At 38.9% G+C, this 14,736-nt stretch overlaps 1 protein-coding gene across 1 annotated transcript in view; it reads left to right on the forward strand.

Annotated features, from left to right (window-relative positions):
- supt3h (SPT3 homolog, SAGA and STAGA complex component) overlaps positions 1 to 14,736 on the forward strand; it is a 198,488-nt gene that overhangs the window by 90,856 nt on the left and 92,896 nt on the right. The window contains exon 3 of the mRNA XM_063006895.1: positions 11,166 to 11,250. Within this exon, the coding sequence (XP_062862965.1) occupies positions 11,166 to 11,250 (85 nt within the window). The remainder of the gene's footprint in view (positions 1 to 11,165; positions 11,251 to 14,736) is intronic.

The following is a 14,736-nucleotide window of genomic DNA, read 5'->3' on the forward strand; positions in this document are numbered from 1 at the left end:
TCTGACAAGCCCGAATTTGCTAATAAATTACACTTGTACACCTGTAATTAAAAAGCAATGAAAATGTATTTACATTTGAAAAGAACTCTAAGGAACTCACCGCTAATGCTAAGTTCACACTACATGACTTTCAAAGCATTTAGATCGCTGTACAGTTCACACTACACAACTTGATCTCTTGTAATCGGGAGTCTTTTAAGTCACTGTGGTTTTCACATTACACGACTGATCAGCGATAGGGGGTCACACACTACTCCATTTATCACCAGGAGGATTCTCAGACGAGTCTATTACATTTACATTTTCAGCATTTAGCAGACGCTTTTATCCAAAGCGACTTACAGTAGAGTGACAGTATATTGGCTAAGCAATTGAGGGTTAAGGGCCTTGCTCAAGGGCCCAACAGTGGCAACCTGGCAGTGGTGGGGCTTGAACCAGCAACCTTTGGATTACTAGTCCAGTACCTTAACCACTAGGCCACAACTGTCCCCCCTAGTCTATCTAGTCTCCCAAACTATGTTTTGTCATGGAAACACAGGTGAAAAGTGACAATGGGTGTAATGAAGAAAAGAAGACAACAGACGAGCGAGAGTTGGAAGTCAAATAAATATTTTTGCAATGCAACGTTGGTATGATGGTTTGGCGTGGACGATAATGTCACATACTGTAAAGCTTGTTTGTATTCTGATAAAAACTATATTATTCCCCTCCCCCCACACATTTACATCTTCTTCTTCTGTATTTTGCGTTCATAACAATTACAACCTGATTGCAACACCTTTCACACTACATGATTTTGAGTCGCCGACAAGTCCAGATATTTAACATGCTAGATATTTTTCGTGAGTCTGTGAGCGATTGGCGAGCCGTTTGGTATCTAAGAATTTAGACAGCCTTCTTTTTAGGAGTGCATTGATGTAAAAAGCTCACTAGGTTTTCAGACAGATCCAAAGAAACAACAGTTGCATCTAGACATTTATTAGTATGGCACAGACCTTAAAAGACTTAAAAGCTTAAATTTGTTTTTCTATGTAAATTCCTATACATTTTATTTTCTTTAATTCCCGTAAGAAGTGAAAAACCTTCAAACTAAGTTTCCAGGAATTGCATTGGTCACATCCAAGGTTGTGATGTCTAATCCCTGTAGTTATATTTCAGCTCTTTCACATTTCAGACTCTCTCACTGGCTCTTTGCCAACACATAACTGCACTTCACTCACCAACCTGCAACAGCGTCCATAAAATAAACACAGCTTACCTTCCTCACGTTTATTTTGGGTCTGAAACTGCCTCATTGACTAGTTTCTGTGCTTACATTAGAACAAACAGCGGTTGCTGATGGAGTCAGATAAAACTGCTGCCTTTATCTTAGCAAGCTCTAAGCTTCCCATGCAAATGTATTATTTCCTGCCTTCAAATCAAAACACTATCCTGTAAAGTCTGCCCACATGAATGATTCATACATGTCGATGCGTTACCGTAAAACCTCGCCCGTTTTAGGGTTTCACGAAAAATACACGAAATGTTGCTGCCCTTATTCAGTTACAACCCTTATAAAATTATGGCTAAGTCTGCTAAACGAATTGAATAATTTCTCTTTGGTTAACCCTGAAACCAAAATCTTGAGGAGTTTTAAATTAAGGATCATTAAACTACAGTAGTAATGTCACCATACGAGTGCAGCTAAGCAGCGGCTTTAATTAACCAATTCCGCAAAATAAATTAGCTTTATTAACCAAAAGCCAGCTGTCATTTCAAGTCTTTTAAATGTCAATGTCAGATGACACTCCGATGGTCACTGAATTAATAGTGATAGCGTGTGTTGTAAGGCAAAAGAAAATCCTGCACTAAGGGTTTGGCTCACAATTTCTGACAGAATTAGAACGTTCTATCACAATCTGATTTATTTCTTGATTGCATTTTTCCAAATTTAGTCATGTCCATTTATTTATTTGTTTTTGTTTATTTATTTATTTATTGCATTTTTCCAAATGTTTCCTTCCAATCTAGTCATGTCCAATTTATTTATTTATTTAATTTATTTTTTACATTTTTCCCAATTTCTTTCCAATCTAGTCATGTCCAATTTATTTATTTTTTTATTTTTTGATTTTTTTATTTTTTTATTTTTTTATTTTTTTATTTTTTTATTTTTTTATTTATTTAATTTATTTTTTACATTTTTCCCAATTTCCTTCCCAGTCTAGTCATGTCCAATTTATTTATTTATTTTATTGATTTTTTTTTAACATTTTTCCCAATTTCCTTCCCAGTCTAGTCATGTCCAATGTATTTATTTTATTTATGTATTTATTTATTTTATTGATTTTTTACATTTTTCCCAATTTCCTTCCCAGTCTAGCCATGTCCAATTTATTTATTTATTTTATTGATTTTTTTTTAACATTTTTCCCAATTTCCTTCCCAGTCTAGTCATGTCCAATTTTTTATTTATTTATTTATGTATTTATTTATTGCATTTTTCCAAATTTTTCCTCCCAATCTAGTCATGTCCAATTTATTTATTTATTTTTATTTATGTATTGCATTTTTCCAAATTTTCCTCTTAATCTAGTCTTGTCCCATTTATTTGTTTATTTATTTATTGCATTTTTCAGTCAATCAGGTCGTTTCCAATTACCCGATTGCATTTCGCTTCCTCTCTACTGATGCTGATCTCCACTCCTGACCAATAAGGGCTGTGATTGACACATGCCCCCTCCAACACTTGTGCAGTATCTGACTTTCTTTTCACCTGCACAATTCTAGTTCATACGGGGCTCAGGCTTGCACATGGAGAGTAACACACTGATCTCCTTTATCCCGCGTATCTGATGCAGGCGGCATCGGTCAGCCAGCAAAGATCATAATTGCATCAGTTATAAGAAATCTCCTCCAGCATCCAACCCTGACAGAGCCAATCATTGTCTGTATAGGTGCCCAGACTGCCAGTAGCAGAGCTGAGATTTGAACTCACGAGTTCGAGATGTCAGCTCTGGTGTGCTACATGTTTCACCACTGCACCACAAAATCAGGATGTTTATTGCACAGTGTAAAATCATCTTTGACCCCTTGATGCACTTGCTTTAGTGACATTGTGGTGTAGTTCTTTTGCATTTTTTAGTTTTAGTATTAATCACATTTCTGCAGCGTCAATAAGGAGAGGCCCTGTCGACCTCAAATGGCCAATGTTGCCTGTTAAACACCCTCCAGTTTGCTGGCACCACTGAGATTTAAACTCAAAATCTAACGCTGAAGACGGTTACTTTTGGATATTTAAGTTTTTACTAAAATATGAGCCCCACCCCACTGTTATTTTTAATCTGATTTATTTGCTCATTCATTTTTTTGTAGTCATAAATACTACAGTGTTTTAAAAGGTGAAAAATAGTTTGGCAGTGAAGCCTCATTTAACTTAAAACAATAGTTATTTCTGTATTTACTTTTTGCAGTAAGTACTTTGGAAGCGAGTGTTTAAAAGGAAGAAATGTGTCTTTTGGCTTTATTCACAGAGTCCATTATTCATGTAAAATAGAATAGTCTTATTTGTCTATTTTTAATAACAGACACGGCTGTATAATTCAAGAGAATTAAACATTTGTGTCCATACAACCATTAATATTGAAAAAAACAAGAGAAAACTGGAACAATGCTGTCATTGTGTCTGTATCAAGCAGAAACTTCAACTATATTCTGCAGACTTCCTTTACTGATAAATAATAAAAACTCCTAATTCATGCCGCCATATAGTTTTTCGGTAGGTCCTTAGTTCAATTTCCAGATGTAGCAGTCTGGGTCCTTTCTATTTGGACTTTGCATGTTCTCCCTGTGTCTGCATGGGTTTCCTCTGGGAGCTCTGGTTTCCTCATACAGTCCAAACTTGATGAATTAGAGATACAAAATTGGTTGTGACGCTGTTTGATATTGAACTTTGATATTGAAATTGGCAAGTTGTAGCCTAGTGGTTAAGGTACTGGACTAGTAATCAGAAGGTCACTGGTTTAAGCCCCACCACTGCCAGGTTGCTAACCCTCAATTGCTCAGACTGTATACTGTCACTCTACTGTAAGTCGCTTTGGATAAAGACGTCTGCTAAATGCCGAAAATGTAAATCAACTACAATTCAAGCAATTAAGAGTTAAGGGCCTTGCTTAAGGGCCAAGCAACCAGCAAACTTCTGATGAGAAGGCTATTTTCTTAACCTCTGAGCTACCACTGACCTGGTAGCTGAGTAGTTGAGGTTTTTTTTTTTATTATTATTATTTTTGTTTATGCATTTTATCCCCTTTTTCTCCCCCAATTGCTCGATTGCATCACGCTTCTTCTCCACTAATGCCAATCCCCTCTCTGATTGAGGAGAACAAAGCTAACCCCCTCCGACACATGGGCAGCAGCCGTATGCATTTTTTTTTTACCTGCACTAGGCGAGTGCTAATGCGGATCAGCCCTGTGTACATTTTACATTTTCAGCATTTAGCAGACGCTTTTATCCAAAGCGACTTACACAATGAGCTGAACACGATGAGCAATTGAGGGTTAAGGGCCTTGCTCAAGGACCCAACAGTGGCAACTTGGTGGTGGCGGGGCTTGAACCGGCAACCTTCTGTTTACTAGTCCAGTACCTTAACCACTGAGCTATCACTGGTGTACAGAGAGAGACACACTCTGATCAACTCACTCCTTCCCCACCTCTGTGCAGGCGTCATCAGTCAGCCAGCAGAGGTCGTAGTTGCATCAGTTACTACTACCCCACCCCTATATGAACATTAGGCCAATCGTTGTTCATGTGGCTGCTCAGCCCAGCCAGATGGCAGAACTGAGATTCGATACGATGTATTCGAGATCACAGCTCCGCTGTGCGACTTGAGCGATGAGTTCCTTTTTTTTCAGAACACAGACACAGTGACATTACTGGTCACATTTTGCCACCCCTCATCACTCCACCCCAGTTGGAACAAAAAGCATAAAACAGCATTTTGTATTTGTTAAAAATACTTAGTTTTGATACAGAATCATTTTGTTATCAAGAAAGTTTGTTTTTAGGTTAAAATAACATTTCTGTAGATGTTTGTATTCAGAGTTGATTGTTTTCTCCTATCAGAATTGGTAAATGACTGTGTTTACCCCGTTTCTGAGTACGGCTTGGCAGACGGTGCCACGGTAAGGGGCAGGAGGAGGCCGTTGCTGCACCACAAGCTCATAAACATCAGCATCCACTGTGCCGAATGCACTTTGAACATAAAGCCCGTACCCAAACATCCAGCCCGTTTTAGCAAACTATCCGTGCTCTCGCAAGCTTTTGTTTAGCATCATTTGTGCGGAGTGACTCGCGCTGCCAGTTGAAGTAAACACACGGGGGCCACGGGCCAAATCAACCATCCTGCCCAGCTCAGATCAGCGTGCTGAGGATTATGTAGTTTTGTCCGGCGCTCATGTCTGTCTACTACTGTGACAGGCAGAGAAAAAAAATGGCACCAGGAAAAGAGCCAGCCTCGTTCCGAGTGTTTACAATTACGACCTTGTTTATTGCTTTATATATTCGATGCCCATGAGCTGCTATTGTCCTGCTCTGCTTTCTTCATTCTGCTTCGGTATCAAGTGTTGTGATGAGACGTTGTGTTTAAAAATGACATTTATTTTGGAGGTGTAGTTAAGATAACATTTATGTGAAGCTGAATTGTTTCCCATTTTGTGGTCATGAAAATGCTTGAACCCTGTCCAGTGTGCAGACTCCTATACGGAGACGGCCGTCTCGCTAGTTTCCTGGGCAAAGCTAAACTGCTTTGTGACTAAACAAATGGAATAAATGATACAACTGGAGTAAATTACTGATTTTCCTCTGGAAGTCATTTGGATTAAAATGTATTTATGTGAAGAAAGAAATGAAACTGGGTTGTAATAAAAGTTAATTGACAGGGTTATGGTTGAGGTAGCCAGTATCCAGATGTACAGTTTTGTAGAGGGGAGCTGTTCTTGTATTTGTCTTTAAACCATAAAAGAAATAAAAGTGAGTTGGTGGTCCTTAATGATATTTGTTATGTTGCCAAAAAGTAGTTGTGCTTTTATAGAAACACTCCACTGAACCGTAGTTAATTTGACCTTACTCAACTTTGCAAAGCAAAAGTTTTTCCTCTTCTTCTTTACTTGAGCATTTCAGTACAAAATGACAAGTTTATCTCCTGTGGTCGTGTCTGGTTAAATAGATAATAACATAATAACCTGTTTGCCAAAATGTAATTATACATTTCTAACCTAGCGCTAGTAATATAAATTTAGTTTGTATAAATTGTGCCTTTCTGGTTTACTTTATGCTGGATGCCTAATTTACTAATATTATTAGTAAATGTAATTTCATATTCCAGGTTCGAGCCTGTCACGGTAGTCTCTGTTAGCTTGAGGGAATTTGTGGCTGTTCGGTGGTTTGCACTACCATTGAATTAAACCACTGTGTTGATATTAAACACACTGAATGTGGGAAGCTTTGGCAGCCGCAGAGTGGGAAAACTGAATAAAGAAGTGTTAAATTGGTAAATAGCGCACTGGCTGTGCGTACGTGCATTCTGACTAGCTCTATAATTTGGTAAAACACAGACTGCTTGTGTTAATGATTCTCTTTATAAGTTGTCACGATACCAGAATTTTGGCCTGGATACTATCAGAATAAAGACATATTAGGGTTATTCATACACAGGGTAAATCAGAGTGATGTAAAATACATAAAATACATTTTAAAAATAGTATATAGAATATACTATTATATAGATTAAACACAGGGCAGTTGTAGCCTAGTGGTTAAAGTACTGGACTAGCAGTCTAGGTTGCTGGTTGCTGGTTCAGACCCCACCACTGCCAGGCTGTCACTGTTGGGCCCTTGAGCAAGGCTCTTAACCATCAGTTGTGTCTCAGTACTGCAAGTCGCTTTGAATAAAAGCGTCTGCTAAGTGCAGAAAATGCAAATGTAAATGATTCATTGGTCAATTAATAAATGAAGTTATAAAGATTACAGGTTGGCATGGTGGGTAGCACTGTCGCATCACAGCAAGAGGGTCCTGGGTTTGATCTCCAGGTGGGGCGGTCCAGTTCCTTTCTGTGTGAAGTTTGCATGTTCTCCCAGTGTCTGCGTGGGTTTCTTCCGGGAGCTCCCACAGTCCAAAGACATGCAAGTGAGGTGAATCGAAGATACAAAATTGTCTATGACTGTGTGTGACATTAAACTTGAACTGATGAATCCTGTGTGATGGGTAACTATCGTTTCTGTCATGAATGTAACCAAAGTGTAAAACATGACGTTAAAATCCTAATAAATAAATAAATATAAAGATAAGGTATGTGGACACCTTCTAATTATTAAGCTCAGGTGTTACTGCTGCACCCATTGCTCATATGTGTATAGAATCAATGATATAAAATAAATCATATGATTTCAACTATGGCAACAGTTTGCTGTGCCTTTCTTCTTTCAACATGCCTAAAGCCAGGTCCACAAAACACCTCAGCACCATTAAACAACTTTGGGATGAATTAGAACCTCGATTGCAGACCAGGTGCTTTTGTCTAACATTGGAACACTGATTTCACTAAACTGGCACATATTCCCACAGACATACTACAAAGAAAACCTTTCCAAAAAAAAAAAAGAGGTGGCTGTTGGATAACTTTATATTAATGTCTGCAGGTTTGGAATAAAATTTTTAAAAAACTTCTGGTTGTGTCCTAATATTTTTGGTCATATAGTGTACTTCTTTATGCTTTGTGGTGATTCTAGTACTACCAGATTACCAGACCCTGATGATCTAAGATGCTTATTGGGGTTGTGCACTATGACCAGAGATGTATTTACAGTTGAAGTCACTGTCAAAACGGCACTGACCTGCCAGGACATGGACTCCACAGTACGGATACACTATATGGACAAAAGTATTGGGATATCCCTTTTGATTTATGACAACTGTTAGCAATTGCTGTATCTGAAACACATGGATTTAATAATTAAATGTATAAAGAAAATCATATGCTTCCAATAATAATTCCAACAGTTTAGGGAAGGCCCTTTTCCCTTCCAGCATGACTGTTCCCGTGTGCACAAAGCAAGGTCTATAAAGAAACTCGGAGCCCTGACCTTTGGAATGAACCGGAACATCAATTGAGGCTTTCAGTGCCCAGCCATACAATGCTTTTTGACTGAATGGGCACAAATTCCCACAGACATACTTCAAAGCCCTCTCAAAAAAGTGGCTGTTTTTATAACTAAAAAGATCACATAGAGGTCACTCTATTTTAATACTTTCTGTTTTTGAAATAGAATGTCTACCAAGCTCATGATCATGTGTCCATGTATGGTGGACCTGCAACCTGGCTATTACCAGCAGGTTCTTCAACTCCTGTCCGTTCCATACTGGCTCATCCTGCAGTGCATCCTGGTGCCATCGTTCCTGCGGGTAAACGATGCACACATTTCCAGTCATCCTTGTAATTATGGGGAAAATAGGATCAGCTGGACCCTCCTGACCTCCTTCTATTGCTCTGACGTCCAGTTCCGCCGTCCGCGTTCCCATTGTTGGTGCTTTTGACGGTGGGCAAGAATTAGCATGGCAATTTAACTGGCATGTGACTATACAGCCACATAACCAGTAGCAGCATATGCTATATCCTTCATGACGTTTGACATCATTGAGTCTTGGCTACCCAACAACCCGTCTATGGTTTGTGTCTTGTCCCTTTTCAGACCACTGTCCATGGGTGCTCATCACAGCTACCTGTGAGTGCCCCTTGCTGTTTCTGAGATACTTCAACCCAGTTTTCTGGCTATAGAAATTTGTCCCTTATTAAGATCACTCACGTGTTCATACCTGGCCATATCTACGAGTAACTACCCATCAGCCCAACATTTAATGTAGTCAAGGTGAAGGTCCTGAAGTTTTGAGTCATCTTCTGGTTTTCACATGTTGTGCATTTGTTCTTTTACAGTGACTGAATGATTGGAACATAAGTTCTATCAAAAGTTTGTTGTAGTATTTCTGATAATGCAGGACAATATTGGACAACAACTTATATTTTATATGTGCAAATAATTGGTACAGAGTACATAAAACAGTAGAAGAAAATGCAAACTGTCTCCTTATACTGAGAGAAAAAAAACATTTCTAAAAATCCCAAAACTGCCTGCACAAGTTTATGTGTAAACTTACAGTTTCTGTTTCATTTTATGATGCCAAGTCTGTGCTTAAGCTGTGAAATAAGTACATATAAATTCTTTATGAAGCTCAGGCCATCCAAGTTAAATTGAAATAAGCATTTTGCTACTAGCATGTGGTGTGAGTGCCATACAAAATTCTGAAAACGTTGCTTACCTGTCAAAGGTAACACCTGCCAGAGAAGCGCAGAGGTTTTTGGCATTTATTTTTATTTTTATTTTTTTTGCCTAAAAAATTAAGTAATTGGATTGGTTATAGAGGTTAGTTTTTTTTCCCCAGTTTTTTCTGTCTAGTCATATCCAGTGATCCAATTCATATCTCAGCCTCTACTGATGCAACTCTTTACTACTCACCCACACGAGGAGACATATGGGGTTTTGTATCATGTACAGAAAGTCACACATTGTTCCCATTATCCCCTGTCTCATTGTGCAGGCTCTCTCTATCAGTCTGCAGAGGTCAATGAGGAATCCTCTGGCGATCCCACTCTTTGGACGACATTTACATTTACGTTTTCGGCATTTAGCAGACGCTTTTGTCCCAGGCGACTTACATTACCATGACAGCATATTTTCTAAGCAATTAAGGGTTAAGAGCCTTGCTCAAGGGCCCAACAGTGATAACCTGGTAGTGGTGGGGCTTGAACTGATGACCTTTTGATTACTAGTCCAGTAACCCAAACTTTCTTTTAATGGTCCTAACTAAAAATCATTGGTCAGGTAGTAAACATGAGGAAAATGCACTCCTGAAACCTCTGCAACTATTTGCATGTCTCTTTTTTGACTCTTTAATTAACCCAGGTAAACTTAGGGAAGGGAGGTGGAAACTGGAAGCAGGGAAATTGATTGTTCTTGTATGCAAAGAAAAAATCATGCAAAGAAATATTTTATATAAAATTAACACATCTGGCTGTTCACTGTTTTCCAAACATCTTTTGACTTGTTTTTTGCTAAAAGATTAGTGTGAAATTGAGGTTGGCTATTATAACTATTATAGTCTTAACTTTTACAACAATATTTGTGTTTACTTGTGATCACCTTGTTCTGTTTTACATTTATGAGTGAGCTTCTGAAACCATTTTGTTGACATATGCAAAATTAGAGAGGTGGGTAAGGGGGGGGATTTATTTTACTCATACATGTATCTCGTGTGCACTGTGCATTTTTCTGTTTTATACAGTGACATTTTTTAAACAATTAGGTTATTCTTTAGTCTTGGTTTGGTGAGCTATAACATAGCCTGGGCCATACAAAGTAAATTCCAGTGGTTTACTTATGTATTATTTTCAGAAGATTAATAATAATGTTAGAAGACTCAGGCGGTAATGCTCTGGGTTTCAGGTTTCAGTGCAATTTGGCTACACAAAGTGTACTTTGTATGTTCCTCGATGTCATAATACCCAATGTAGTACTTCGAGAAGCGGTGTGGCATTTAGCCATATATTGTATGATTGTGGATTTTTATATGATCAACAAGTGGCAAAGATGTTGTAGTTTGGAATCAGAAATGACCAAATTTGGAGGAAGATGAAGAATTTAATTACATTCAAATGCAAAACAAACTGGTTTTAACAATTTAAAACAATTTATTTTTTAGAGACCAATGTTAGAGACACATAAATTGAATACACTGGCAGGTAACCTAAAAAATTAGGTTATATGAATAAAACAGGTGTGCCATTTCAGTAAAGTGATTGATTAAGTGTTTAATGTAATCATTATAAAAAAACTGTTAAAGGTGCTAGTTGTAGCTTGCTTAATACATTTTAGATGTAAGAGGTTTGTAAGAAGCTTAAAGAAAAGGGTAACATCATAGGTCAAACTGTACTCTAGAAATCACTGTTTCTTTGGTGACATGTATAAGGTAACAGTGGTACAAACTATTCATAAAAACATCAAAATATTATCATTAGTTTAATATAATGTTTATGTTATGGTAACGTGTATATGTTGTTTTTGTTGTGTGTTTCAGGTTTGCACTGGGAGATTCTCGGAGACCCCTGCACGAGACCGCCGCCCTGGTGGAAGACATAGTGCACACACAGCTCATTAACCTGGTAATTCTAATTACGCAACGTGAAATCTTTAATTTACTGTTTGCCCAGTGCAGCTACGGTTTTACCATTCGAGATGCGTCCAGTAGTATGTGTTTTCTGAGAACTGACCTGGACTTTGTTTTGCTGGTTCTCTGCATGACAAAGTCCTTACACATTTTTGCATTTGAGAAATGGTTTAAATGCACTCTGTAATTAAGTAAAAATAGTCAGAGCACAAGCGACCCGCCTTTACCCCGCTGCGTTGCGCTGAGAGCTCGGAAATGTCAGTCGCCTCCCAGGCTTTCCCAGCAGTCCTGCCCTCTGTGAAACATCTCACGGTTACTCTGAGATACAAGAACTGGACAAAGTAAAGTAAACAAGTGGGCTTTTCAAAGCTGACTGCTTTCATTGCTTAGATAAACACCGTTACGCCCCTACTTGCACCTTGTCATGTGTTTACCGCAAGAAAATGAAAACACTGACTCTATTGGCCTACAGTCTGCCTCATCAAAGAAAACCAACATGAGCCAGTGGCACTAACGTTTACGCAGTGAATATCATCAAACACTGAAATAATTCACTAGTGCCATGTTCCCCTTCATCATTTTCAGTGTAGTGGGATTTTCACTGTCCACAATTTTCTAACAATGTCAATGTTTATGAGTTACGAAGCCCATGAATTATCTCTGAGGCAATTATTCAAGCAGCTGTGACATACTGCGGTAGTTTTAACCTTTAACCTTTAACTCAGCAGTGCCCTGACTTTCTAAGAGGGGAGAAGTAGCTTTTAACAGTCATTGCTTTGACCTTTAGCCCATCGAGTTGGAGACCTCTTAAATCAGGCTGGCTTCAGAGTTTCTGTGTGTGCTGGCGGGAGAAAGTTCAACCTGCCATAAATTCATTTATACGCTACTACTCATACACACTGCCAAACCACAACATGATTATTGCTGAAGTCTTCCTCGGAATACGGAGTGTAATATGAAGGTGTTGGGCACTACCAGGTTCTGCTCTGTACCATGTCAAACATAATATTTATCCAGCACGCTGTTGTCTTAATGCTGTACTGTTCAGAATTATGAGGAATTATATCATGCCGGCTACAGACTGGCAAACTCCAGTGGAGTGTTCACATTGGCTTTCTGACTGGTGGATCTTATCCAAACTTCTTTTTTATATTTGTTTCCGAGGTAAATGTGGACAGCTAAGTCTAAAATTTAGAGTCCTTTTACTTTTGAGAGCCGAACTGTCTGTTCTTTTGTTTGGAGAGATTACTTGGATCGACTCTAGAGAATCCAACGTGTCTGTGAGTTCATATGTAGAAGAGCAGATTGTGGCATGGATGTGCTCAGAGATTTACATACATGTGCAACAGATTGAAAAGAGGCAGTGGTGCAAGCAGCATATGCAAGCTTTTAGTTTTTCATACTTACCTTTGATAGGGAGGACTAGTGTTTATTACAGGGTGAAAAATGGCAACCATCAAATTAAAAATAATGTTCAGAATTATGGGACATTATATCCTGCCATCATCTGCAGACTGGCAAACTCCAGTGGAGTGTTCACATTGGCTTTCTAACTGGTGGATCTTATCAAAACTAAATAATATATGCTGTTGATTATTAGTATCACTTCACGATAACAACCATGTTTTATCTTAATGCAGTATTTATAGGCAGTTGTAGCCTAGCGGTTAAGATACTGGACTAGTAATTGAAAGGTCACTGGTTCAAGCCCCACCACTGCCAGGTTGTCAGTGTTGGGCCCTTAAGCAAGGCCCTTAACCCTTAATTGCTTAGACAATATGCTGTCACAGTCAGCCTTTGTCTGAATTCACGTAAAGTCCAGTTGTGTACCGTCTGCTCACACAGTCAAAAGATTTCCTGAAATATATCTCAATTTCTATTTCTCTGCATACTAAATGTAATAAGAATACTCTGGTCGAGCACTTTATTAGGTACACCTATCACCAAGAGTGGTCTTTAGAAGGACAAGCCACAAACCACCTACAACTTGTTGGGCGGCCAAGACTCGTTGTGTCAGAAGACATGGAGGCTATTGTGTCTGGTACTGACCAACAGAAGGGCTGCTGAGGCTCAATTTGCAGCTGATTTTAATACTGGTGATGAGGTGACTGTGTCACAACACACAGTGCATCAAACCCTCCTGTGTATGGTCACAGGTCAGACAAAGTTCTATTGCTAACTCCTGTCCACCATTGAAAGCACCAACTGTGGGCACGTAGGCATCACAACTGAACATCTGAGCAATAAAAGGTTGAGAGGTCAGACAAATCCTGTTTTTTTCCAACTCATAAAGAGGATTAGACTGTTGGAGCAATGGAAGAAGGGCGACTGTTCTGCCAAATCCTGTTTTTTTTTTTTAAGATCATGAGATGGCAATAGGATGCTCTGTAGGACAATCCAGCATGCAATGTACGGTAGTTAAATGACTTTCTGATAATTTCTTGCTACCAGATAGCACAGGACTCCTTCAGAGGTCTTGTGAGGTTCATTTCTGTAGTCAGAGCCTGGAATTGCTTTTAAAGAGAGGAAATGATCAATCAAAGCCATGCCAAACACACACTGAGAGTCTTAAAAAGTAATTCCAGTAGAATTTTAATCAGTTCTAGATGTGTTTTAGATGTGTTGGAGATGGAATCATGTGAGACACCATCTACATTAGTCAGACAGGACAAGCATGAGGATTAAAAAAAATCTGATTAGGATCTCAGTCGTCCATGCTTGGAGAGCTTTTCAATGATGGAATTTCAATGGTCAGAAAAAGTCTTTCAGGGGTTCCAGATATAACAGGGAATGTATTAACTTTTGGAAAAAGCAAGTTCAAGCCCAGACAATGCTGGAGCCATCCATGTCTGGGAGTGTAAAAGAGCCGAACTGTCTGTTCTTTGGGTTGGAGGGATCACTAGACAATCTAATGCCTAGTTCACACTACACGATTTTTGCCCTGATTTTCGCTCGCCTACTGGTCGCCGCTACATGTGGCAGCTCGGGAGCAACTCGGCGTTTGCTCGGCGATCTAAACTTGGCTCTAAATCGCTATGTGTGAACTGCTGAACAACTCGATCCGAGCGGCTTGCCGAGCACTCGGCGACTGAGGAGAGATATCTAGCATGTTGAATATCTGGATCAGTCGGTTGCGACTGGCAATGAGTGTGGTGAGGGGGATAATATAGTTTCTATCAGAATATATCGGCCCACACACAAGCTTTACAATATTTGTGAAATTATCGTCCACGCCAAACCATAATACCAACACTGCATTACACAAAAATATTTATTAACCTCCAACTCACTACAAAACAAAACAATCCCTGCTGGTCGCGTTGTCAAATCCACTCAGATTCATTTATTTTTCTCTTTGATTTTACGCTGCACATCAGCGCACAAACAACTTTGATCGCTCGCTACTTGTTGACTTGCATTTTTGGACGTGGTATCATTAAACTCCACTTCACTTCTCACATTTGTTTTCGTGACAAAACGT

This window comes from Trichomycterus rosablanca, chromosome 13, assembly GCF_030014385.1.
Source record: "Trichomycterus rosablanca isolate fTriRos1 chromosome 13, fTriRos1.hap1, whole genome shotgun sequence".
NCBI classification, from domain to species: domain Eukaryota; kingdom Metazoa; phylum Chordata; class Actinopteri; order Siluriformes; family Trichomycteridae; genus Trichomycterus; species Trichomycterus rosablanca.